The sequence below is a fragment of the Pseudophryne corroboree genome, chromosome 2 (assembly GCF_028390025.1).
Source record: "Pseudophryne corroboree isolate aPseCor3 chromosome 2, aPseCor3.hap2, whole genome shotgun sequence".
In the NCBI taxonomy this organism is placed as follows: domain Eukaryota; kingdom Metazoa; phylum Chordata; class Amphibia; order Anura; family Myobatrachidae; genus Pseudophryne; species Pseudophryne corroboree.
In genome coordinates, this window is record NC_086445.1 from 239,801,605 (window position 1) to 239,828,811 (window position 27,207).

General features: G+C 47.4%; 1 protein-coding gene across 2 annotated transcripts in view; it reads left to right on the forward strand.

The window, feature by feature from the left end:
• Positions 1 to 27,207, forward strand: part of TIMELESS (timeless circadian regulator) — a 419,423-nt gene that overhangs the window by 13,292 nt on the left and 378,924 nt on the right. The window contains exons 2-3 of one of the 2 annotated variants that reach the window (XM_063952567.1): positions 21,461 to 21,513; positions 21,634 to 21,771. In XM_063952567.1, the coding sequence (XP_063808637.1) occupies positions 21,687 to 21,771 (85 nt within the window). In that variant the 5' untranslated portion in view covers positions 21,461 to 21,513; positions 21,634 to 21,686. Of the gene's footprint in view, positions 1 to 21,460; positions 21,514 to 21,633; positions 21,772 to 27,207 lie in introns of those variants that run through there. The other variant, XM_063952568.1, reaches the window with a different exon arrangement.

Genomic DNA, 27,207 nt, shown 5'->3' on the forward strand with positions numbered 1-27,207 from the left:
ACATAGAGTGAACACTATTATCTGCCTTATGTTTCGAGTTACTGCAAAAACGCATGTTTTTCGAAAATACTTAAAAACGCCAGCTTCAGTCAACATAAGATATCCCAATTTTTTTTACATGATTAACAGAGGTATACATTACAGGTTGAGTATCCCATATCCAAATATTCCGAAATACGGAATTTTTTGAGTGAGAGTGAAATAGTGAAACCTTTGTTTTCTGATGGCTCAATGTACACAAACTTTGTTTAATACACAGTTATTAAAAATATTGTATTAAATGACCTTCAGGCTGTGTGTTTAAGGTGTATATGAAACATAAATGAACTCTGTGAATGTACACACACTTTGTTTAATGCACAAAGTTATTAAAAATATTGGCTAAAATTACATTCAGACTGTGTGTATAAGGTGTATATGAAACATTAATCTATTCTGTGCTTAGACTTAGGTCCCATCCCATCACCATGATATCTCATTATGGTTTGCAATTATTCCAAAATACGGAAAAATCCGATATCCAAAATACTTCTGGTCCCAAGCATTTTGGATAAGGGATACTCAACCTGTACTACCATACAAAAATCAGCATGGCACTCTGTTTATAGTGGAGAAAAAAAAATTCATGAAGTTGACGTTCAATTAATGTTGTATCGCTAACATAATTAACACAAGAAACCATGAAATGTAAAAACTTAAACACAACTTTAGTCCATAACTTAAATTGAATTAACAATCACATTATCTTTCCCTTGTTTGGAACTTGTAACGGTCTGTAATTTTCCTTAAAGTGTCAGCAGACAGTGCCTTCCAGTACTTCTTTGGATAGTGGGCACTTCTGTTACACAGGGGACGTGAATAAAAGTAACAAAGCACTGAAGGCCTTGACAACACATTTGTTGATTTGTTTTGTTTCATGAAGTGTACTAGCACATCTTGTTTCTCCTCATTACATTGAATAATATACCCAATGTACCAGATGTTATTGTACACTGCTGCTATGTATGTTCCAGGTTGCAGATCACTTTTGTCTACATTTTTTGAGACTGTGGTCATAGTGACACTAAAGGGGTTATGCAATTAGCCACGGTAAACAAATGCGGCTAATTGTCCCACCGGGGTCGATCCAATTAGCCCTATAAAGCTGCTGCTCGCGCCAGGTTATCAGGGAATTTGTTTTGGTATTTGGACTCTAGGTCAACGCCTGTCTAGGTCGACACAGGAAATAGGTCGACACAACCATTAAGTCGATATGAAGAAGGACGACATAGAAAAGGGTCGACATGAGATTTTCAAATTTTTTTTCTTCCCATTTTTTAAACTTTTTCATACTTTATGATCCATGTGGACTACAATTGGGAACGGTAACCTTGCCCAAAGCATGGCGAGCGAACACGGTGCACTAATTTGGGTTCCACGTCACTTTATGGAGAAAGACACAAACCCCCCCTCCCCCCCCCCCAAAAAAAAAAACCCCAAACAAACTCATGTCGACATTTCTCTCGCGTCCTAGACGATGCTGGGTTTCACATTAGTAACATAGGTATAGACGGGTCCACTAGGAGCCATTGGCGCTTTAAGAGTTTAATAGTGTGGGCTGGCTCCTCCCTCTATGCCCCTCCTACCAGACTCAGTTTAGAAAATGTGCCCGGAGGAGCCGGTCACAGCTAGGGGAGCTTCTAGAGCTTCTTTAGTTTGATTTTTTCCTAAGAGTTAGTTAGGCACAGGGAGGCTGCTGGCAACAGCCTCCCTGCTTCGTGGGACTTAGGTGGGGGGATTGGGGTCTCCGCCATGATGGGTTCGAGCCACTATCTCCGCTGATAGGACACTGAGCTCCTGAGGGTGATGATCGTTAGCTGCCCCCAGGCGACCGCTCACTCCCGCAGCATGCCGCCACCCCCTAACAGCCAGAAGATTCCGGTGGCTAGTGGGTCACCGGCCCCCACAGCAAGCGAGGAGCCGGTGTGAAGATGGCGGAAACAGGCTGGGAGTGCAGTACTAACTGCGCTCCGGAGGCTCAGCGGTACACAGTCCAGCACTTTGAGTGTCGCCCTGAGCCAGCGCCTATACCCATCACTGGTCACCAAGGCTGTCATGGACCTTGGTAACGCTGCCAGCACCATTCCTCAGGCCAGTATGACAGGGAGAGCTGTCCCTCCACGCTACTCCAGCTATCCTGTGCGGTACCACGAGGTTGTAGAAGGGGGAGGCTGTGAAAATACTGTGTAGTCTATTAAGGTACACAGTCAGCGCCAGGTAGTTGTATTATATCTACCTAGGGAAGCGCTGTGTGTAGGTTGGCTCCAAGCTCTGTGTTTCTCTGTGGCATACTTTGGGGGGGGAGGGGGGGGGGGAACTGTGTCTGACATTTTCCTGTGTGTCTGGGGGTTTGTTTTCTCACATAGCCATGTCTGGGGACTCTGTGTCTTGTGCTGCTGACATTTCTTCTCTAGAGGAATCCATTCCTTGTACACAGGAATGTAATGTCTTGTCTCAGATCCCTATTACTGAGCCTGAGTGGTTGACCTCTATTAAGGGTATGATCTCTCAGATCTCTACTAGGGTAGCGCATACTGAGACTGAAACTCAGATTTTAAAGAAGTCTATGGCAGTTTGGTCGGGTTCTGTTCCTATTCCTTCAAAATCCCCTACCATATACCCACAGAAACGTGCACTTACCCAGATTATGCAAGATGACACGGATACCGACTCTGACACGGCAGACGGTGATGGGGATATGCTCAGGGGGGCGGCATCCCTTGCAAAGAGGGTGCAGCTCATGATTGAGGCCATTAGGGATGTGTTACACATTACTGACACACCACCTGAGTAGGCTTACTTCACAGACCATAAAAAAGCCTCATTAACCTTCCCTGCATCTAAAGAATTAAACGCTTTATTTGAAAAATCCTGGGAAAACCCAGAGAAAAAATTCCAGATCCCCAAAAGGGTTCTTGGTTGCTTTTCCTTTCCCGGAGGAGAATAAAAAAAAAATGGGAAAACCCACCCATAGTTGACGCATCTGTTTCCAGACTGTCAAAGAAGGTGGTTTTACTTGTCCCTGGGTCTACCGCGTTAAAAGAACCGGCTGATCATAAGATTGACACTACGCTCAAATCCATATACACTGCTTCAGGGGTGGCGTTGAGGCCCACTATTGCCTGTGCATGGATTTCTAAAGCCATAGTAAAGTGGTCAGGCACGTTACTAGAGGATTTGGATTCAGTGGATAGAAGTGACATTGAATTGTTTTTCTCTAACGTCCTAGTGGATGCTGGGGACTCCGTCAGGACCATGGGGAATAGCGGCTCCGCAGGAGACAGGGCACAAAAGCAAGCTTTTAGGATCACATGGTGTGTACTGGCTCCTCCCCCTATGACCCTCCTCCAAGCCTCAGTTAGGTTTTTGTGCCCGTCCGAGAAGGGTGCAATCTAGGTGGCTCTCTTAAAGAGTTGCTTAGAAAAAGTTTTTAGGTTCTTTATTTTCAGTGAGTCCTGCTGGCAACAGGCTCACTGCATCGAGGGACTTAGGGGAGAGAATTTCAACTCACCTGCGTGCAGGATGGATTGGATTCTTAGGCTACTGGACACCATTAGCTTCAGAGGGAGTCGGAACACAGGTCTCGCCCTGGGGTTCGTCCCGGAGCCGCGCCGCCGACCCCCTTGCAGATGCTGAAGATTGAAGAGGTCCGGAACCAGGCGGCAGAAGACTTTTCAGTCTTCCTCAGGTAGCGCACAGCACTGCAGCTGTGCGCCATTGTCTGTCAGCACACTTCACACAGCGATCACGGAGGGTGCAGGGCGCGGGGGGGGGGCGCCCTGGCAGCAATGTAGAATACCTGTATGGCGAAAAATACATCACATATAGCCCTTGAGGCTATATGGATGTATTTAACCCCTGCCAGACTTCACAATCTCCGGAGAAGAAGCCCGCCGAAAAGGGGGCGGGGCCTATTCTCCTCAGCACACAGCGCCATTTTCCCTCACAGAAAGGCTGAGGGGAAGGCTCCCAGGCTCTCCCCTGCACTGCACTACAGAAACAGGGTTAAAACAGAGAGGGGGGGGCACTGATTTGGCGATATACATATATATTAAATGCTATATGGGAGGAACACTTATATAAGGGTTGTCCCTGTATAATTATAGCATTTTGGTGTGTGCTGGCAAACTCTCCCTCTGTCTCCCCAAAGGGCTAGTGGGTCCTGTCCTCTATCAGAGCATTCCCTATGTGTGTGCTGTATGTCGGTACGTGTGTGTCGACATGTATGAGGAAAATGTTGGTGAGGAGGCGGAGCAAATTGCCTGTAATGGTGATGTCACTCTCTAGGGAGTCGACACCGGAATGGATGGCTTACTTATGGAATTACGTGATAATGTCAACACGCTGCAAGTGGGTTGACGACATGAGACGGCCGGCGAACAAATTAGTACCGGTCCAGGCGTCTCAGACACCGTCAGGGGCTTGTAAAAACGCCCATTTACCTCAGTCGGTCGACATAGACCCAGACACGGACACTGATTTCAGTGTCGACGGTGAAGAAACAAACGTATTTTCCTTTAGGGCCACACGTTAAGGGCAATGAAGGAGGTGTTACATATTTCTGATACTCCAAGTACCACAAAGAAGGGTATTATGTGTGAGGTGAAAAAACTACCTGTAGTTTTTCCTGAATCAGATAAATTAAATGAAGTGTGTGATGATGCGTGGGTTTCCCCCGATAGAAAATTATTGGCGGTATACCCTTTCCCGCCAGAAGTTAAGGCGCATTGGGAAACACCCCTCAGGGTGGATAAGGCGCTCACATGCTTATCAGAACAAGTGGCGGTACCATCTACAGATAGGGCCGTACTTAAGGAGCCAGCTGATAAGAGGCTGAAAAATATCCTAAAAAGTATACACACACATGCTGGTGTTATACTGTGACCAGCGATCGCCTCAGCCTGGATGTGCAGAGCTGAGGTGGCTTGGTCGGATTCCCTGACTAAAAATATTGATACCCTTGACAGGGACAGTATTTTATTGACTATAGAGCATTTAAAGGATGCATTTCTATATATACGAGATGCGCAGAGGGATATTTGCACTCTGGCATCAAGAGTAAATGCGATGTCCATATCTGCAAGAAGATGTTTATGGACACGACAGTGGTCAGGGGATGCAGATTCCAAACGGCACAAAGATGTATTGCCGTATAAAAGGGGAGGAGTTATTTGGGGTCGGTCCATGGGACCTGGTGGCCACGGCAACTGCTGGAAGATCCACCGTTTTTTACCCTAAGTCACATCTCTGCAGAAAAAGACACCGTCTTTTCAGCCTCAGTCTTTTCGTCCCTATAAGATATCTGCCCAGGGATAGAGGAAAGGGAAGAAGACTGCAGCAGGCAGCCCATTCCCAGTAACAGAAGCCCTCCACCGCTTCTACTAAGTTCTCAGCATGACGCTGGGACCGTACAGGACCCCTGGATCCTACAAGTAGTATCAAAGGGGCACAGATTGGAATGTCGAGGCGTTTCCCCCCTCGCAGGTTCCTGTAGTCTGCTGTACCAATGTCCCCCTCCGACAGGGAGGCAGTATTGAAAACAATTCACAAGCTGTATTCCCAGCAGGTGATAATAAAATTACCCCTCCTACAACAAGGAAAGGGGTATTGTTCCACACTATAGGGTGGTACTGAAGCCAGAAGGCTAGGTGAGACCGATTCTAAATCTGAAAAATTTGAACACTTACAAGGGTTCAAATCCAGATGGAGTCACTCAGAGCAGTGATAGCGAACTGGGAACAAGGGGACTATATGGTGTCCCGGGACATCAGGGATGCTTACCTCCATGTCCCAAAATTTGCTTTTCTCACCAAGGGTACCTCAGGTTCGTGGTACAGAACTGTCACTATCAGTTTCAGACGATGCCGTTGGAGTGTCCAAGGCACCCCGGGTCTTTACCAAGGTAATGACCGAAATGAGGATTCGTCTTCAAAGAAAATGGACGACCTCCTGATAAGAACAAGGTCCAGAGAACAGTTGGAGGTCGGAGTAGCACTATCTCAAGTAGTTCTACGACAGCACGGGTGGATTCTAAATATTCCAAAACCGCAGTTGTTCCGACGACACGTCTGCTGGTCCTAGGGATGATTCTGGACACAGTCCAGGAAAAGGGTGTTTCTCCCAGAGGAGAAAGCCAGGGAGTTATCCGAGCTAATCGGGATCCTCCTAAAACCAGGAAAAGTGTCAGTGCATCATTGCACAAGAGTCCTGGTAAAAATGGTGGCTTATTACGAAGCGCTTCCATTCGGCAGATTTCACGCAAGAACTCTTCAGTGGGATCTGCTGGACAAATGGTCCGGATCGCATCTTCAGATGCATCAGCGGATAACCCTATATCCAAGGACAAGGGTGTCTCTCCTGTGGTGATTACAGAGTGCTCATCTTCTAGAGGGCCGCAGATTCGGCATTCAGGATTGGATGCTGGTAACCACGGAGGCCAGCCTGAGAGGCTGGGGAGCAGTCACACAGGGAAAAAATTTCCAGGGAGTGTGATCAAGTCTGGAGAATTCTCTCCACATAAATATACTGGAGCTAAGAGCAAATTTGTAATGCTATAAGCTTAGCAAGGCCTCTGCTTCAAGGTCAGCCGGTATTGATCCAGTGGGATAACATCACGGCAGTCGCCCACGTAAACAGATAGGGCGGCACAAGAAGCAGGAGGGCAGTGGTCAAAACTGCAAGGAATTTTCGCTAGACGGAAAATCATGTGATAGCACTGTCAGCAGTGTTCATTCCGGGAGTGGACGACTGGGAAGCAGACTTCCTTAGCAGGCACGACCTCCACCCGGGAGAGTGGGAACTTCATCGGGAAGTTTTCCGCATGATTGTGAACCGTTGGGAAAGACCAAAGGTGGAAATGATGGCGTCCCGCCCGAACAAAAAACGGGACAGGTATTGCGCCAGGTCACGAGACCTTCAGGCGATAGCTGTGGACGTCCTGGTAACACCGTGGGTGTAACAGTCGGTGTATGTGTTCCCTCTTCTGCTTCTCATAACTAAGGTATTGAGAATTATAAGACGTAGAGGAGTAAGAACTATACTCGTGGCTCCGGATTGGCCAAGAGGGACTTGGTACCCGGAACTTCAAGAGATGCTCACAGAGGACTAATGGCCTCGGGAGCTAAGATGGGATTTGCTTTCAGCAAGAACCATGTCTGTTCCAAGAGGAACCGTGGCATCTGCCTCTAAGAAAGGACCTGCTCCAGCAGGGACCTTGTCTGTTCCAAGACTTACCGCGACTGCGTTTGACGGCATGGCGGTTGAACTCCGGATCCTAAGGGAAAAGGCATTCCGGAAGAGGTCATACCTACCCTGGTCAAAGCCAGGAAGGAGGTGACCGCACAACGTTATCACCACATGTGGTGAAAATATGTTGCGTGGGTGAGGCCAGGAAGGCCCCACGAAAAAAAAAAAAAAAATTTCAACTAGGTCGATTTCTGCACTTCCTGAAAACAGGAGTGTCTATGAGCCTCAAATTGGGGTCCATTAAGGTTCAAGTTTCGGCCCTGTAGATTTTCTTCCAGAAAAAATTGGCTTCAATTCCTGAAGTCCAGACGTTTGTCAAGGGAGTATTGCATATACAGCCCCTTGTGTGCCTCCAGTGGCACCGTGGGATCTCAACGTAGTGTTGGGATTCCTCAAATCATATTGGTTTGAACCGATCAAATCTGTGGATTTGAAATATCTCACATGGAAAGGGACCATGTTGTGGCCCTGGCCTCGGCCAGGCGATTGTCAGAATTGGGGGCTTTGTCTTAAAAAAAAAAAAAGCTCATATTTGTTTTTCCATTCGGACAGGGCAGAACTGCGGACTCGTCCCCAGTTTCTTCCTAAGGTGGTGTCAGCGTTTCGCCTGAAGCAACATATTGTGGTGCCTGCGGCTACTAGGGACTTGGAGGACTCCAAGTTGCTAGACGTTGTCGGGGCCCTAAAAATATATATATATATATATATATATATATATATATATATATATATATATATATATATATATATATATATATTTCCAGGACGGCTGGAGTCAGAAAGTCTGACTTGCTGTTTATATTGTATGCACCCCAAAAGATGGGTGCTCCTGCTTCTAAGCAGACTATTGCTCGTTGGATTTGTAGTACAATTCAGCTTGCACAGTCTGTGGCAGGCCTGCCACAGCCAAAATCTGTCAATGCCCATTCCACAAGGAAGGTGGGCTCATCTTGGGCGGATGCCCGAGGGGGTCTCGGCTTTAAAATTTTGCCGAGCAGCTACGTGGTCAGGGGGGAACACGTTTGTAAAATTCTACAAATTTGATACCCTGGCTGAGGAGGACCTGGAGTTCTCTCATTCGGTGCTGCAGAGTCATCCGCACTCTCCCGCCCGTTTGGGAGCTTTGGTATAATCCCCATGGTCCTGACGGAGTCCCCAGCATCCACTAGGACGTTAGAGAAAATAAGATTTTACTTACCGATAAATCTATTTCTCGTAGTCCGTAGTGGATGCTGGGCGCCCATCCCAAGTGCGGATTGTCTGCATTACTTGTACATAGTTATTGTTACAAAAATCGGGTTATTATTGTTGTGAGCCATCTTTTTTAGAGGCTACTTCATTGTTATCATACTGTTAACTAGAGATGAGCGGGTTCGGTTTCTCTGAAACCGAACCCGCACGAACTTCATGTTTTTTTCACGGGTCCGAGCAGACTCGGATCCTCCCGCCTTGCTCGGTTAACCCGAGCGCGCCCGAACGTCATCATGACGCTGTCGGATTCTCGCGAGACTCGGATTCTATATAAGGAGCCGCGCGTCGCCGCCATTTTCACACGTGCATTGAGATTGATAGGGAGAGGACGTGGCTGGCGTCCTCTCCATTAGAAATTAGATTAGAAGAGAGAGAGAGATTGTGCGAGTCAGACAGAGTTTACCACAGTGACCAGTGCAGTTGTTGTTAGTTAACTTTTATTTATTTTAATATATATCCGTTCTCTGCTATATCCGTTCTCTGCCTGAAAAAAAACGATACACAGCAGCAGCCAGTCACACAGTGTGACTCAGTCTGTGTGCACTCAGCTCAGCCCAGTGTGCTGCACATCAATGTATAAAAGGCAAAGCTTATAATAATTGTGGGGGAGACTGGGGAGCACTGCAGGTTGTTATAGCAGGAGCCCCCAGGAGTACATAATATTATATTAATTTAAAATTAAACAGTGCACACTTTTGCTGCAGGAGTGCCACTGCCAGTGTGACTAGTGGTGACCAGTGCCTGACCACCAGTATAGTAGTATATTGTTGTATGTATTGTATACTATCTCTTTATCAACCAGTCTATATTAGCAGCAGACACAGTACAGTGCGGTAGTTCACGGCTGTGGCTACCTCTGTGTCGGCAGTCGGAACTCGGCAGGCAGTCCGTCCATCCATAATTGTATTACAATATATACCACCTAACCGTGGTATTTTTTTTTCTTTCTTTATACCGTCATAGTGTCATACTACAACGAGTATACTACTATCTCTTTATCAACCAGTGTACAGTGCGGTAGTTCACGGCTGTGGCTACCTCTGTGTCGGCAGTCGGCAGGCAGTCCGTCCATCCATAATTGTATTATTATTATAATATATACCACCTAACCGTGGTTTTTTTTCCATTCTTTATACCGTCGTCATAGTGTCATACTAGTTGTTACGAGTATACTACTATCTCTTTATCAACCAGTGTACAGTGCGGTAGTTCACGGCTGTGGCTACCTCTGTGTCGGCAGTCGGCAGGCAGTCCGTCCATCCATAATTGTATTATTATTATAATATATACCACCTAACCGTGGGTTTTTTTTCATTCTTTATACCGTCGTCATAGTGTCATACTAGTTGTTACGAGTATACTACTATCTCTTTATCAACCAGTGTACAGTGCGGTAGTTCACGGCTGTGGCTACCTCTGTGTCGGCAGTCGGCAGGCAGTCCGTCCATCCATAATTGTATTATTATTATAATATATACCACCTAACCGTGGTTTTTTTTTCATTCTTTATACCGTCGTCATAGTGTCATACTAGTTGTTACGAGTATACTACTATCTCTTTATCAACCAGTGTACAGTGCGGTAGTTCACGGCTGTGGCTACCTCTGTGTCGGCAGTCGGCAGGCAGTCCGTCCATCCATAATTGTATTATTATTATAATATATACCACCTAACCGTGGTTTTTTTTCCATTCTTTATACCGTCGTCATAGTGTCATACTAGTTGTTACGAGTATACTACTATCTCTTTATCAACCAGTGTACAGTGCGGTAGTTCACGGCTGTGGCTACCTCTGTGTCGGCAGTCGGCAGGCAGTCCGTCCATCCATAATTGTATTATTATTATAATATATACCACCTAACCGTGGTTTTTTTTTCATTCTTTATACCGTCGTCATAGTGTCATACTAGTTGTTACGAGTATACTACTATCTCTTTATCAACCAGTGTACAGTGCGGTAGTTCACGGCTGTGGCTACCTCTGTGTCGGCAGTCGGCAGGCAGTCCGTCCATCCATAATTGTATTATTATTATAATATATACCACCTAACCGTGGTTTTTTTATACCACCTAACCGTGGCAGTCCGTCCATAATTGTATACTAGTAAACTATCCAATCCATCCATCTCCATTGTTTACCTGAGGTGCCTTTTAGTTCTGCCTATAAAATATGGAGAACAAAAAAGTTGAGGTTCCAAAATTAGGGAAAGATCAAGATCCACTTCCACCTCGTGCTGAAGCTGCTGCCACTAGTCATGGCCGAGACGATGAAATGCCAGCAACGTCGTCTGCCAAGGCCGATGCCCAATGTCATAGTACAGAGCATGTCAAATCCAAAACACCAAATATCAGAAAAAAAAGGACTCCAAAACCTAAAATAAAATTGTCGGAGGAGAAGCGTAAACTTGCCAATATGCCATTTACCACACGGAGTGGCAAGGAACGGCTGAGGCCCTGGCCTATGTTCATGGCTAGTGGTTCAGCTTCACATGAGGATGGAAGCACTCAGCCTCTCGCTAGAAAACTGAAAAGACTCAAGCTGGCAAAAGCACCGCAAAGAACTGTGCGTTCTTTGAAATCCCAAATCCACAAGGAGAGTCCAATTGTGTCGTTTGCGATGCCTGACCTTCCCAACACTGGACGTGAAGAGCATGCGCCTTCCACTATTTGCATGCCCCCTGCAAGTGCTGGAAGGAGCACCCGCAGTCCAGTTCCTGATAGTCAGATTGAAGATGTCAGTGTTGAAGTACACCAGGATGAGGAGGATATGGGTGTTGCTGGCGCTGGGGAGGAAATTGACCAGGAGGATTCTGATGGTGAGGTGGTTTGTTTAAGTCAGGCACCCGGGGAGACACCTGTTGTCCGTGGGAGGAATATGGCCGTTGACATGCCAGGTGAAAATACCAAAAAAATCAGCTCTTCGGTGTGGAGGTATTTCACCAGAAATGCGGACAACAGGTGTCAAGCCGTGTGTTCCCTTTGTCAAGCTGTAATAAGTAGGGGTAAGGACGTTAACCACCTCGGAACATCCTCCCTTATACGTCACCTGCAGCGCATTCATAATAAGTCAGTGACAAGTTCAAAAACTTTGGGTGACAGCGGAAGCAGTCCACTGACCAGTAAATCCCTTCCTCTTGTAACCAAGCTCACGCAAACCACCCCACCAACTCCCTCAGTGTCAATTTCCTCCTTCCCCAGGAATGCCAATAGTCCTGCAGGCCATGTCACTGGCAAGTCTGACGAGTCCTCTCCTGCCTGGGATTCCTCCGATGCATCCTTGCGTGTAACGCCTACTGCTGCTGGCGCTGCTGTTGTTGCCGCTGGGAGTCGATGGTCATCCCAGAGGGGAAGTCTTAAGCCCACTTGTACTACTTCCAGTAAGCAATTGACTGTTCAACAGTCCTTTGCGAGGAAGATGAAATATCACAGCAGTCATCCTACTGCAAAGCGGATAACTGAGTCCTTGACAACTATGTTGGTGTTAGACGTGCGTCCGGTATCCGCCGTTAGTTCACAGGGAACTAGACAATTTATTGAGGCAGTGTGCCCCCGTTACCAAATACCATCTAGGTTCCACTTCTCTAGGCAGGCGATACCGAGAATGTACACGGACGTCAGAAAAAGACTCACCAGTGTCCTAAAAAATGCAGTTGTACCCAATGTCCACTTAACCACGGACATGTGGACAAGTGGAGCAGGGCATGGTCAGGACTATATGACTGTGACAGCCCACTGGGTAGATGTATGGACTCCCGCCGCAAGAACAGCAGCGGCGGCACCAGTAGCAGCATCTCGCAAACGCCAACTCTTTCCTAGGCAGGCTACGCTTTGTATCACCGCTTTCCAGAATACGCACACAGCTGAAAACCTCTTACGGCAACTGAGGAAGATCATCGCGGAATGGCTTACCCCAATTGGACTCTCCTGTGGATTTGTGGCATCGGACAACGCCAGCAATATTGTGTGTGCATTAAATATGGGCAAATTCCAGCACGTCCCATGTTTTGCACATACCTTGAATTTGGTGGTGCAGAATTTTTTAAAAAACGACAGGGGCGTGCAAGAGATGCTGTCGGTGGCCAGAAAAATTGCGGGACACTTTCGGCGTACAGGCACCACGTACAGAAGACTGGAGCACCACCAAAAACTACTGAACCTGCCCTGCCATCATCTGAAGCAAGAAGTGGTAACGAGGTGGAATTCAACCCTCTATATGCTTCAGAGGTTGGAGGAGCAGCAAAAGGCCATTCAAGCCTATACAATTGAGCACGATATAGGAGATGGAATGCACCTGTCTCAAGTGCAGTGGAGAATGATTTCAACGTTGTGCAAGGTTCTGATGCCCTTTGAACTTGCCACACGTGAAGTCAGTTCAGACACTGCCAGCCTGAGTCAGGTCATTCCCCTCATCAGGCTTTTGCAGAAGAAGCTGGAGGCATTGAAGAAGGAGCTAACACGGAGCGATTCCGCTAGGCATGTGGGACTTGTGGATGCAGCCCTTAATTCGCTTAACAAGGATTCACGGGTGGTCAATCTGTTGAAATCAGAGCACTACATTTTGGCCACCGTGCTCGATCCTAGATTTAAAGCCTACCTTGGATCTCTCTTTCCGGCAGACACAGGTCTGCTGGGGTTGAAAGACCTGCTGGTGACAAAATTGTCAAGTCAAGCGGAACGCGACCTGTCAACATCTCCTCCTTCACATTCTCCCGCAACTGGGGGTGCGAGGAAAAGGCTCAGAATTCCGAGCCCACCCGCTGGCGGTGATGCAGGGCAGTCTGGAGCGACTGCTGATGCTGACATCTGGTCCGGACTGAAGGACCTGACAACGATTACGGACATGTCGTCTACTGTCACTGCATATGATTCTCTCAACATTGATAGAATGGTGGAGGATTATATGAGTGACCGCATCCAAGTAGGCACGTCACACAGTCCGTACTTATACTGGCAGGAAAAAGAGGCAATTTGGAGGCCCTTGCACAAACTGGCTTTATTCTACCTAAGTTGCCCTCCCACAAGTGTGTACTCCGAAAGAGTGTTTAGTGCCGCCGCTCACCTTGTCAGCAATCGGCGTACGAGGTTACATCCAGAAAATGTGGAGAAGATGATGTTCATTAAAATGAATTATAATCAATTCCTCCGCGGAGACATTGACCAGCAGCAATTGCCTCCACAAAGTACACTGGGAGCTGAGATGGTGGATTCCAGTGGGGACGAATTGATAATCTGTGAGGAGGGGGATGTACACGGTGATATATCGGAGGGTGATGATGAGGTGGACATCTTGCCTCTGTAGAGCCAGTTTGTGCAAGGAGAGATTAATTGCTTCTTTTTTGGGGGGGGTCCAAACCAACCCGTCATATCAGTCACAGTCGTGTGGCAGACCCTGTCACTGAAATGATGGGTTGGTTAAAGTGTGCATGTCCTGTTTTGTTTATACAACATAAGGGTGGGTGGGAGGGCCCAAGGATAATTCCATCTTGCACCTCTTTTTTCTTTTCTTTTTCTTTGCATCATGTGCTGATTGGGGAGGGTTTTTTGGAAGGGACATCCTGCGTGACACTGCAGTGCCACTCCTAGATGGGCCCGGTGTTTGTGTCGGCCACTAGGGTCGCTTATCTTTCTCACACAGCTACCTCATTGCGCCTCTTTTTTTCTTTGCGTCATGTGCTGTTTGGGGAGGGTTTTTTGGAAGGGACATCCTGCGTGACACTGCAGTGCCACTCCTAGATGGGCCCGGTGTTTGTGTCGGCCACTAGGGTCGCTTATCTTTCTCACACAGTCAGCTACCTCATTGCGCCTCTTTTTTTCTTTGCGTCATGTGCTGTTTGGGGAGGGTTTTTTGGAAGGGACATCCTGCGTGACACTGCAGTGCCACTCCTAGATGGGCCCGGTGTTTGTGTCGGCCACTAGGGTCGCTTATCTTACTCACACAGCGACCTCGGTGCAAATTTTAGGACTAAAAATAATATTGTGAGGTGTGATGTGTTCAGAATAGGCTGAAAATGAGTGTAAATTATGTTTTTTGAGGTTAATAATACTTTGGGATCAAAATTACCCCCAAATTCTATGATTTAAGCTGTTTTTTAGGGTTTTTTGAAAAAAACACCCGAATCCGACAAAAATAATTCGGTGAGGTTTTGCCAAAACGCGTTCGAACCCAAAACACGGCCGCGGAACCGAACCCAAAACCAAAACACAAAACCCGAAAAATTTCAGGCGCTCATCTCTACTGTTAACTGGGTTCAGATCACAAGTTGTACGGTGTGATTGGTGTGGCTGGTTTGGGTCTTACCCGGGATTCAAGATCCTTCCTTATTGTGTACGCTCGTCCGGGCACAGTACCTAACTGAGGCTTGGAGGAGGGTCATAGGGGGAGGAGCCAGTACACACCATGTGATCCTAAAAGCTTGCTTTTGTGCCCTGTCTCCTGCGGAGCCGCTATTCCCCATGGTCCTGACGGAGTCCCCAGCATCCACTACGGACTACGAGAAATAGATTTATCGGTAAGTAAAATCTTATTTTACGTAACATACAGGATTCTGCGGGGTTCATGGTGGAATCCATGAAGGACCTGGGTACGCTGACTGCAAGGGTATCTTCCATGTCTGTCTCTGGCTACGCCAATGGTCTGCAGACGTGGAATCCAGAAGTGTGGAGAACCTACCCTACACAGGTCAGGCTCTATTTGGGGAAGCATTCGATGCGTGGATTTCCACGGCAACCGCGGGTAAGTCACGTTTTCTTCCCTCAGCTACGCCTTCTACGAAGAAACCCTTTTCTTCATCTGCATCGCAGTCCTTTGGGATCGCTAAGACTAAGAAGTCCAAGCCTCCTACCACCTTCTTTAGAGGTGGTCGTGCAATCCTCAGCATGACGGTGGTCCGCGAAGCCTGGAAGACGGGCTGGTGGGTGCGAGGCTCAGACGTTTCAGCCACGTCTGGGTGTCATCCGGCCTGGATCCCTGGGTACAGGATATTGTGTCCCAGGGGTACAGACTGGAGTTTCAAGAACTTCCGCCGCACTCATTCTTCAAATCAGGCTTGCCAGTTTTGCTGGCAGACAGGGCTATCCTACAGGAAGCCATCCAAAAATTGGAAAAGTCACAGGTCATTGAACCAGTTCCGCCTCTCATGGAAACCAAGGGTTATTATTCAAACCTTTTCGTGGTACCGAAACCGGATCAGTCGGTCAGACTGATTTAGAACTTGAAATCGTTAAACCCTTATCTGAGGGAGTTCATATTCAAAATGGAGTCTCTGAGAGCGGTGATCTCAGGTCTGGAGGAGGGAGAGTTTCTGGTATCTCTGGATATCAAGGATGCGTACCTCCACATTCCGATTTGGCCTCCGCACCAGGCTTATCTCAGATTTGCACTGCTGGACGGTCACTATCAGTTCCAGGCACTGCCATTCGGCCTCTCCACGGCACCGAGGGTGTTCACCAAGGTGATGGCAGAGATGATGGTTCTCCTCCGCAGACAGGGGGTGAACATAATTCCATATCTGGACGACCTGCTGATAAAGGCATCGTCCAGGGAAAAGTTGTTACAGTCCATTGCTCTTACGACTCATCTACTCAGGGAGCACGGTTGGACCCTGAACCTTCCGAAGTCACATTTGGAGCAGACAAGGAGATTGTCTTTCCTGGGTATGATCCTCGACATGGAGGTGCAGAGGGTGTTTCTACCGGAGGAGAAAGCGTTGGTGATTAAAATAATGGTCCGGGATGTCCTGAAGCCAGCCCGGGTATCGGTTCATCAGTGCATTCGCCTTCTGGGGAAGATGGTTGCCTCTTACGAGGCTCTACAGTACGGAAGATTTAATGCTCGGTAATTCCAGCTGGATCTCCTAGACAAGTGGTCGGGATCTCACCTACACATGCACCAAAGGATACGTCTGTCACCGAAAACAAGGATTTCACTCCTCTGGTGGCTGCACCTGCCTCATCTTCTGGAGGGCCGCAGGTTCGGGGTTCAGAACTGGATCCTTCTAACCATGGATGCAAGTCTCAGAGGTTGGGGCACAGTCACCCAAGGGGAAACCTTCCAAGGAAGGTGGTCAAGTCAGGAATCCCTTCTTCCAATAAACATCCTGAAGCTAAGAGCCGTGTACAACGGTCTTCTACAAGCAGCACAACTTCTGCAAGGTCAGGCTATTCAAGTGCAGTCGGACAATGTAACGACGGTGGCCTACATAAACCAACAGGGCGGAACGAAGAACAGAGCTGCAATGTCAGAGGTAACAAAAATCCTCCTCTGGGCAGAAAGGTACACAGTGGCACTGTCAGCAATCTTCATTTCGGGAGTGGACAACTGGGAAGCGGACTTCCTCAGCAGGCACGATCTCCATCCAGGAGTATGGGGTCTCCATCCGGAGGTGTTCACAGAGGTGACCAGTCGTTGGGGCGTACCTCAAATAGACATGATGGCCTCGCGTCTCAACAAGAAACTTCGGAGGTATTGTTCCAGGTCGAGAGACCCACAAGCAGTGGCGGTGATTGCCCCGGTAACACCGTGGGTGTTCAAGTCAGTGTATCTGTTCCCTCCACTTCCACTCATTCCAAGGATTCTAAAGTTTGTAAAAAGAACAAGAGTTCAGGCGATCCTCATTGCTTCGGACTGGCAAAGGAGGGCTTGGTACGCGGATCTGCCTCTTCCTCTTCGGGAGGATCTTCTACAACAGGGGCCGTTCGCTTATCAAGACTTACCACGGCTACGTTTGACGGCATGGAGGTTAAACGCCAGATCTTAGCTTGGACGAGCATTTCGAACAAGGTAATTCCTTCCCTGATGCAGGCTAGGAAGGGAGTAACGTCAAAACATTACCATAATATTTGGAAAAAGTAAGTGAGTTGGCGTGAATCTAAGAAGTTTCCTGTGGTGGAGTCTCAACTTGGTCGGTTTCTCCTCTTCCTGCAAGCAGGTGTGGCTATGGGCCTGCGTTTGGGATCCTTAAAGGTCCAGATTTCGGCTTTATCCATTTTCTTCCAAAAACAATTGGCTGCCCTCCCTGAGGTTCAGACCTTTTTGAAAGGGTTCTGCACATCCAGCCGACAGCACCCTGGGATCTTAACATGGTGTTGCAGTTCCTGCAATCGGATTGGTTTGAGCCCTTACAGGAGGCTGAGGTCAAGTTTCTCACGTGGAAGGCTGTCACTTTGTTGGCCTTAGCTTCTGCTTGACGTGTTTGAATTCTGTAAAAGTCCCTACTTAATCTTCCATGAAGATAGGGCTGAGCTCAGGACACGTCAGCAGTTTCTTCCAAAGGTTGTGTCAACTTTTCATCCAATCAACCAACCTATTGTGGTGCCTGTGGCTACTGACTCCTCAATTGCATCAAAGTCCTTGGATGTTGTGAGGGCTTTGAAGATCTATGTGAAGAGGACTACTCGTCAGGGAAATATGGAATCTCTGTTTGTCTTTTATGATCCCAAGAAACTTGGGCGTCCTGCTTCTAAGCAGACAATTTCTCGCTTGATCAGGTTCACTATCCAACATGCATATTCTACAGCAGGATTGCCGTGTCCAACATCGTTAAGGCCCACTCTACTCGTAAAGAGGGGTCTTCCTGGGCAGTTGGCCGGGGTGTGTCTGCTTTACAGCTTTGCCGAGCGGCTACTTGGTCTGGGTCGAACACGTTTACTAAGTTCTACAAGTTCGATACTTTGGCCTCTGAGGACCTAAAGTTTGGTCAATCAGTTCTGCAGGAGCCTCCGCCCTCTCCCTCCCGTTCTGGGAGCTTTGGTACATCCCCATGGTACTAATGTGGACCCCAGCATCCTCTAGGACACAAGAGAAAATAGGATTTTAATTACCTACCGGTAAATACTTTTCTCGTCGTCCGTAGAGGATGCTGGGCGCCCGCCCTGCGCTTCGTTATCCTGCAGTGGTTCTTTGGTTCAGTTCTGCTTTGTTCTTAGTTAAGTACTGCGTTTCTTTACTGGGTTCAGTAATGTTTCAGCTGTTGCTTAGTTTTCAGGCTAGCTAGCCTGGTTTGCCTTGTTTGTGTGAGCTGGTGTGAATCTCGCCACTATCTGTGTATTTCCTTCTCTCGAAGTAAGTCCGTCTCCTCGGGCACCGTTTCTAGACTGAGTCTGGTAGGACAGGCATAGATGGAGGAGCCAGCCCACACTATTAAACTCTTAAAGTGCCAGTGGCTCCTAGTGGACCTGTCTATACCCCATGGTACTAATGTGGACCCCGGCATCCTCTGCGGACTAGGAGAAAAGGATTTACCGGTGGGTAATTAAAATCCTACCCCCCCCCTCTAATGTTGTACATGTGTGGAAAGAATTAGAGGATAGTTTGAAGGAATTAAATGTGGGCAAACCAAGTATGAAGAAATGTTTGGGCCGCTATAATCAAGCATTTGGACCTGCACAATTTCTTGCTTACTTGATGGACCCATGTTATTTTTTGTAGTTGTTTAACTGCACAAGAAAAGTTAGAATCCCTTAAGTTTGGCCCCCAAAGAATATCCACATTCAAATACCCTACTACCAGCACTAGACAAGTTCTAAGCAAAAGAAGCCCTGTTTAATGACCTTTTGTTTGACCATCATGTTGTGGCAACAATAGATTGGGGGTATCTAATTACACGCGGTCAATGACAGCGTATAATTGTATTTCCGGGGGCTATCCTATTAGCCCTGATGTGGTGCACTCCTCCTCCTTATTCCGACACTTAACGTGGATTATGCTTCGGGTGCCTCAGGCATCCGAAGTATAATCCGCAGTAAGATGGCTGCCGGAGCCATGATAACACATGGGCCCAATCCCATGTGTTTTCGTGCGATCGTGTGTCCATTTTCAGTCATTTATCGCGATCTCAGGTTTTTTTTTCTTCCCTTTTTTATCAGCCGAAAATGGATCGGGGCTAATTGGATATCCCCCATTGGTGGAAAATGCACATTGGTTCAGAAACTGTAGCTGGTAATGAAAATATGGTGGCAGTAGAGCAATTGCTAACAGCTGCAGCATCATCAGCTTCAGTAGAAAGAGTATTTCCACATTTGGTTTGGTGCAGTTAAAACCGAGAAACGGCTTGGTTACTGACAAAACTGCAAAACTTGTGTTTCTTATTAAGGCGTTAAATAAACCCAATGTGTAGGCTTATTCATATTGAGAAATCCGGCAAGGCAATTGCCAACTATTGTAACTTTTAACATTGCTGTTTCTGATTTTAAATAAAAAAAATAAAATAAAAATCATGGTTTGTTCACACCCTAGTACGGACAGCTTTACCCATTTTTCACTTTTTACTTTTGGCACCAATTTTCGTGTCAATCCTGTTTCGCTAATTTGCATTAGAACAGGATGAATCGCCGAAGCGTGCATACCTGTCAGTTTTCTTGGCAAAAATGACCCAAAAATGGCAATTGCGGTAAATTGCTGCGATTTCGCCACTAATTGAATACCTCCCTTAGTGATACAACTACCTATAATTGGCCCAAAATGGTATCCGTATTAAGACACAGAAGAGCATACCAGAGCCACTGTATACAAGCATCCGTATATTATTTTGCCCAACTGCCCAGTCTGAATGCCACGAAATGTGTACAACAAGTTTTGTAATAAAATATCCCAAATTTGGTTTCTGGTTCCGGTCCTATTTTGTTACATCAATGCTTGATAGCAACATTGATGTTGCGGTGTGGTGTCTGGCATCTGATCAGATGATCATGGGCAGCCCCACACCATGGCTGTGGGAGAGCTAGTTTACGACCCTAACGAACCCAAACGACGGTGAAAGACCTTAGACCAGTGGTTCTCAAACTCTGTCCTCAGGACCCCACACAGTGCATGTTTTGCAGGTAACCCAGCAGGTGCACAGGTGTATTAATTAATCAATCACTGACGCATTTTAAAAGGTCCACAGGTGGAGTTAATTATGTCACTTGTGATTCTGTGAGGAGACCTGCATAACATGCACCGTGTGGGGTCCTGAGGACCGAGTTTGAGAACCTGTGCCTTAGGCCATTGATGCTCCTCATGCGGCCTTACAGCTGTTGCTGTAAGGCCGCATGTGTAGGTCTATCTGGTATGACAAGAATTCAAAATCTCTAATATTATTCCAGGTAAACACTGTAACGTAGCATTTGCATGCAGATACAGCTGTACACAGAATATAGGCATTCCGCATATCATTTTAAGAGTATGCTTGTTCATCTTATTCGCACAATGATGCAAATTTTCGGCACAAAAAAAAAAAGCCTGTCATTACCAGAGCTGCCAGATTACTCAAGCCAGGCATCTCACGGTGCTTGACATTGAGGCTAGCTGTATGAGGATATATCTGTATATGTTTGTATATTGAACTTTGACCAAAATGTTAACACTTTAGTCTAGTTCAGAGGTTCTGATACACTGTCCTCAAGGCACCCCAATGGTCCAGGTTTTAAGTGTTTCCATGCTTGGATACAGGTGGCTTAATTAGCACTTCAATCGATTTTGATTTATCCATCTGTGCTGAGCCATGAATATACCTAAACCTGGACTGTTGGGATGCCTTGAGGGACGCGTTTGAGAAACTTTTTTTGTAGTTTTCAAAAGAATGCATGCATTTTGTAAATCTGCTTATGACAATAGGCGGAATTCATTTGTTTTGCGCGGCAGCTGTCACTCCTGGGTGCCCGATGGAGCATTTCAATAATTGGGCAGCCAAACAGCACTTTCGCATTGCTCCCATTAGTTTAGTCGGATTTAAGTGGTTTACGCGGCAAAGCCCAGTATAATAAGGTGTGATTAGCGCGACAATTGAAGGGTTTCCACAACAATAGAATTGCAATATTGGGCACCCATTAATAATTGCAACTTAAAAGAAAATTGAATTCCACCCACTGTGTCATAGTGATAGGTACTTGTTAGTAACTTATTGCACTCTTTAATAATTACTAATGTTTCACTTTATCTTGTTTTGCAGGACAGTAGATATCCAAGGGTGTTTCAAATGAACCATGAACTGTAATACATGAGGTAAGATTGATTTTGATCTTACATTTTTTCTTGCTGTTGTTGGTTTGGAAATAACCTACAGTCATTAATTACTTATATATAATTACTAAAACGTGTGTCCTGTTTCTCTCTGTGTAATAGGTGTGAACCCTCCTGTTATTTCTCAAAGCGGCCAGACGTTTGTGGACTTGTACATGATGAATTGTGAGTTATTAGCAACTTGCAGTGCCCTGGGGTACCTAGAGGGGGATACATACCACAAAGAACCTGATTGCTTTGGTAAGTACTCACGCTTTAGCGGAGTCCTGTGTTACCGTCATAGCTTCTCTTTGAATTGTTGATTTTTAAAGTAGAAGTAGGTGTTTTAGATATTAAATTGGAAGATTCATTTTAAAGAACAAACCAAAACACAAAATACACGACCCTAACAATATATACTGTAGCTAAAATAACTTGTCTATTCAAAATAGGAGCAGGAAAAATACTTGTGTTGAAGCGGAGGGGACAGCACATTTTAACATAAAATGTATAAATACAACACTATAAAAATAAACATAACCTTTCTGATATAGCTGTTTGTAAAAGTATGCTTGATTCTCTCTTTCTAGTAAACGTTTCCACATTTGTCTTTTGTTTCATATGTCCTTCCTTTTGATTTCACTTTCTGCCTTAATTGAAGTGGTGTCCACAAGTACAGCTTTTCTTTTCTCTAACGTCCTAGTGGATGCTGGGGACTCCGTAAGGACCATGGGGAATAGCGGGCTCCGAAGGATACTGGGCACTCTAAAGAAAGATTTAGTACTATCTGGTGTGCACTGGCTCCTCCCTCTATGCCCCTCCTCCAGACCTCAGTTAGAATCTGTGCCCGGCCGAGCTGGGTGCTCCTAGTGGGCTCTCCTGAGCTTGCTAGAAAAGAAAGTATTTTGTTAGGTTTTTTGTTTTCAGAGAGCTTCTGCTGGCAACAGACTCTCTGCTACGAGGGACTGAGGGGAGAGAAGCAAACCTACTCACGGCAGCTAGGTAGCGCTTCTTAGGCTACTGGACACCATTAGCTCCAGAGGGATCGAACACAGGTACCTAACCTTGATCGTCCGTTCCCGGAGCCGCGCCGCCGTCCCCCTCGCAGAGCCAGAAGCAGCAGAAGCATGAAGACATCGAAATCGGCGGCTGAAGACTCCTGTCTTCACTTAAGGTAGCGCACAGCACTGCAGCTGTGCGCCATTGCTCCCACAGCACACCGCACACTCTGGTCACTGTAGGGTGCAGGGCGCAGGGGGGCGCGCCCTGGGCAGCAATTAAGTACCTTTTTTGGCAAAAAGAGACATATATACAGTCTGGGACTGTATATATGCCAGAGCCCCCGCCATTTTTTATACATTAAAGCGGGACAGAAGCCCGCCGCTGAGGGGGCGGGGCCTTCTTCCTCAGCACACCAGCGCCATTTTCTCTTCACAGCTCCGCTGGAAGGACACTCCCCAGGCTCTCCCCTGCAGTATTCAGGTGCATTAGAGGGTAAAAAAGAGAGGGGGGGCACATAAATTTAGGCGCAGTATATATATATATATATATATATAACAGCAGCTACAGGGTAAACACTAAGGTACTGTGTAATCCCTGGGTTATATAGCGCTGGGGTGTGTGCTGGCATACTCTCTCTCTGTCTCCCCAAAAGCCTTTTGTGGGGTCCTGTCCTCAGTCAGAGCATTCCCTGTGTGTGTGCTGTGTGTCGGTATGCCTGTGTCGACATGTTTGATGAGGAAGGATACGTGAAGCAGAACAAGTGCAGCTGAGTGTGGTGTCGGTGCCGACACCTGATTGGATGTGGAAGGTGTTAAATGATAATGTAAACTCCTTGCATAACAGATTGGATAAAACTGTAACCGGGGGACAGGCAGGGTCTCAACCCATGCCTGCTCCTGCAGCGCAGAGGCCGTCAGGGTCCCAAAAGCGCACACTATCCCAGATAGTTGACACAGATGTCGACACGGAATCTGACTCCAGTGTCGATGACGATGAGGCAAAGTTGCAGCCTAAAATGACTAAAGCCATCCGCTACATGATTGTAGCTATGAAGGATGTATTACACATTTCTGAGGAAAATCCTGTCCCTGACAAGAGGATTTATATGTATGGGGAGAAAAAGCATGAAGTGACTTTTCCCCCTTCCCATGAATTAAATGAATTATGTGAAAAAGCGTGGGATTCCCCTGACAGAAAGGTGATAGTTTCCAAGAGATTACTCATGGCGTATCCTTTCCCGCCAACGGACAGGTTACGCTGGGAATCCTCCCCTAGGGTAGACAAGGCGTTGACACGCTTGTCTAAGAAGGTGGCCCTGCCGTCTCCGTATACGGCCGCCCTAAAGGATCCTGCAGATAGAAAGCAGGAAGCTATCCTGAAGTCAGTTTATACACATTCTGGCACACTGCTGAGGCCAGCAATTGCTTCGGCCTGGATGTGTAGTGCGGTAGCTGCATGGACGGATTCTCTGTCTGAGGAGTTAGATACCCTGGACAGGGACACTGTTCTACTGACCCTGGCACATATCAAGGACGCGGTCCTATATATGCGGGATGCCCAGAGGGACATTTGCCTGCTGGGCTCTAGAGTTAACGATATGTCCATTTCTGCCAGAAGGGTCCTGTGGACTCGGCAATGGACAGGGGATACCGACTCTAAAAAACACATGGAGGTTTTACCTTTATAAGGGTGAGGAATTGTTTGGGGACGGTCTCTCGGACCTAGTTTCCACAGCTACGGCTGGGAAGTAAAATTTCTTGCCTTATGTCCCTCCACAACCTAAGAAAGCACCATTATTATATTATTACCAAATGCAGTCCTTTCGTTCTCAGAGGAGCAAGAAGGTCAGAGGTGCGTGCTTTCTTGCCAGAGGCAGGGGTAGAGGAAAAAAGCTGCACCACGCAGCTAGTTCCCAGGAACAAAAGTCTTCCCCCGCTTCCACTAAGTCCACCGCATGACGCTGGGGCTCCACAGGCGGAGCCAGGAGCTGTGGGGGCGCGTCTCCGACATTTCAGCCACCAGTGGGTTCGCTCACAGGTGGATCCTTGGGCTATACAAATTGTGTCTCAGGGATACAAGCTGGAATTCGAGGTGATGCCCCCTCACCGTTACCTAAAATCGGCCGGTTCGGTCAGACCCATTTTAAATTTAAAATCCCTGAACTTTTATCTGAAGAAATTCAAGTTCAAAATGGAATCGCTCAGAGCGGTCATTGCAAGCCTGGAGGAAGGGGATTTTATGGTGTTGCTGGACATCAAGGATGCTTACTTGCATGTCCCCATTTATCCGCCTCATCAGGAGTACCTCAGGTTTGTGGTACGGGACTGTCATTACCAATTCCAGACGTTGCCGTACGGCCTGTCCACGGCACCGAGAGTTTTTACCAAAGTGATGGCGGAGATGATGGTGCTCCTTCGGAAGCAAGGGGTTACAATTATCCCATACTTGGACGATCTCCTCATAAAGGCGAGGTCCAGGGAGCAGTTGCTGATCAGTGTAGCACACTCTCAGGAAGTGTTGCGTCAGCACGGCTGGATTCTGAACATTCCAAAGTCGCAGCTGATTCCTGCAACGCGTCTGCCCTTCCTGGGCATGATTCTGGACACAGACCAGAAGAAGGTGTTTCTCCCTGAGGAGAAGGCTCAGGAGCTCGTGACTCTGGTCAGAGACCTCCTAAAGCCAAAACAGGTGTCGGTGCATCACTGCACACGAGTCCTGGGAAAGATGGTGGCGTCTTACGAAGCCATTCCCTTCGGCAGGTTCCATGCGAGGATCTTTCAGTGGGATCTGCTGGACAAGTGGTCCGGATCGCATCTTCAGATGCATCGGATGATCACCCTGTCCCCCAGGGCCAGGGTGTCTCTTCTGTGGTGGCTACAAGGTGCTCACCTCCTCGAGGGCCGCAGATTCGGCATACAGGACTGGGTCCTGGTGACCACGGATGCAAGCCTCCGAGGGTGGGGGGCAGTCACTCAAGGAAGAAACTTCCAAGGGTTGTGGTCAAGTCAGGAGACTTGTCTGCACATCAATATCCTGGAGCTAAGGGCCATATACAATGCCCTGAGTCAAGCGGAGCCTCTGCTTCGAAACCAACCAGTGCTGATTCAGTCAGACAACATCACGGCAGTGTCCCATGTGAATCGCCAGGGCGGCACAAGAAGCAGGGTGGCAATGGCAGAAGCCACCAGGATTCTTCGGTGGGCGGAGAATCACGTACTAGCACTGTCAGCAGTGTTCATTCCGGGAGTGGACAACTGGGAAGCAGACTTCCTCAGCAGACACGACCTCCACCCGGGAGAGTGGGGACTTCATCAGGAAGTCTTCACGCAGATTGCAAATCGATGGGAACTGCCACAGGTGGACATGATGGCGTCCCGTCTCAACAAAAAGCTAAAAAGATATTGCGCCAGGTCAAGGGACCCTCAGGCAATAGCTGTGGACGCACTAGTAACACCGTGGGTGTTCCAGTCGGTCTATGTGTTTCCTCCTCTTCCTCTCATACCAAAGGTGCTGAGAATTGTAAGAAAAAGAGGAGTGAGAACAATACTCATTGTTCCGGATTGGCCAAGAAGGACTTGGTACCCGGAATTGCAAGAAATGCTCACAGAGGACCCGTGGCCTCTGCCTCTCAGACAGGACCTGTTACAACAAGGGCCCTGTCTGTTCCAAGACTTACCGCGGCTGCGTTTGACGGCATGGCGGTTGAACACCGGATCCTAGCAGAAAACGGCATTCCGGAAGCAGTCATTCCTACGCTGATAAAGGCTAGGAAGGACGTGACAGCAAAACATTATCACCGTGTATGGCGAAAATATGTTGCTTGGTGTGAGGCCAGGAAGGCCCCTACAGAGGAATTCCAACTGGGTCGATTCCTGCACTTCCTACAGTCGGGTGTGACTTTGGGCCTGAAATTAGGGTCCATAAAGGTCCAGATTTCGGCTCTATCCATTTTCTTTCAAAAAGAACTGGCTTCACTGCCTGAGGTTCAGACGTTTTTTAAGGGAGTGCTGCATATTCAGCCTCCTTTTGTGCCACCAGTGGCACCTTGGGATCTTAACGTGGTGTTGAGTTTCCTGAAATCCCACTGGGTTGAGCCACTTAAGACGGTGGAACTAAAGTATCTCACGTGGAAAGTGGTCATGCTGTTGGCCCTAGCCTCGGCTAGGCGTGTGTCAGAATTGGCGGCTTTGTCATGTAAAAGCCCCTATCTGGTTTTCCATATGGACAGGGCAGAATTGCGAACTCGTCCGCAGTTTCTGCCAAAGGTGGTGTCAGCTTTTCATCTGAACCAACCTATTGTGGTGCCTGCGGCTATTCGTGACTTGGAGTATTCCAAGTTGCTTGATGTAGTCAGGGCTTTGAAGATCTATGTTGCCAGGACAGCTGGAGTCAGGAAGACTGACTCGCTGTTTATTCTGTATGCATACAACAAGCTAGGTGCTCCTGCTTCAAAGCAAACCATTGCTCGCTGGATCTGTAACACGATTCAGCAGGCTCATTCTGCGGCTGGATTGCCGCATCCAAAATCAGTAAAAGCCCATTCCACAAGGAAGGTGGGCTCTTCTTGGGCGGCTGCCCGAGGGGTCTCGGCATTACAGCTTTGCCGAGCTGCTACTTGGTCGGGTTCAAACACATTTGCAAAGTTCTACAAGTTTGATACCCTGGCTGAGGAGGACCTGGTGTTTGCCCATTCGG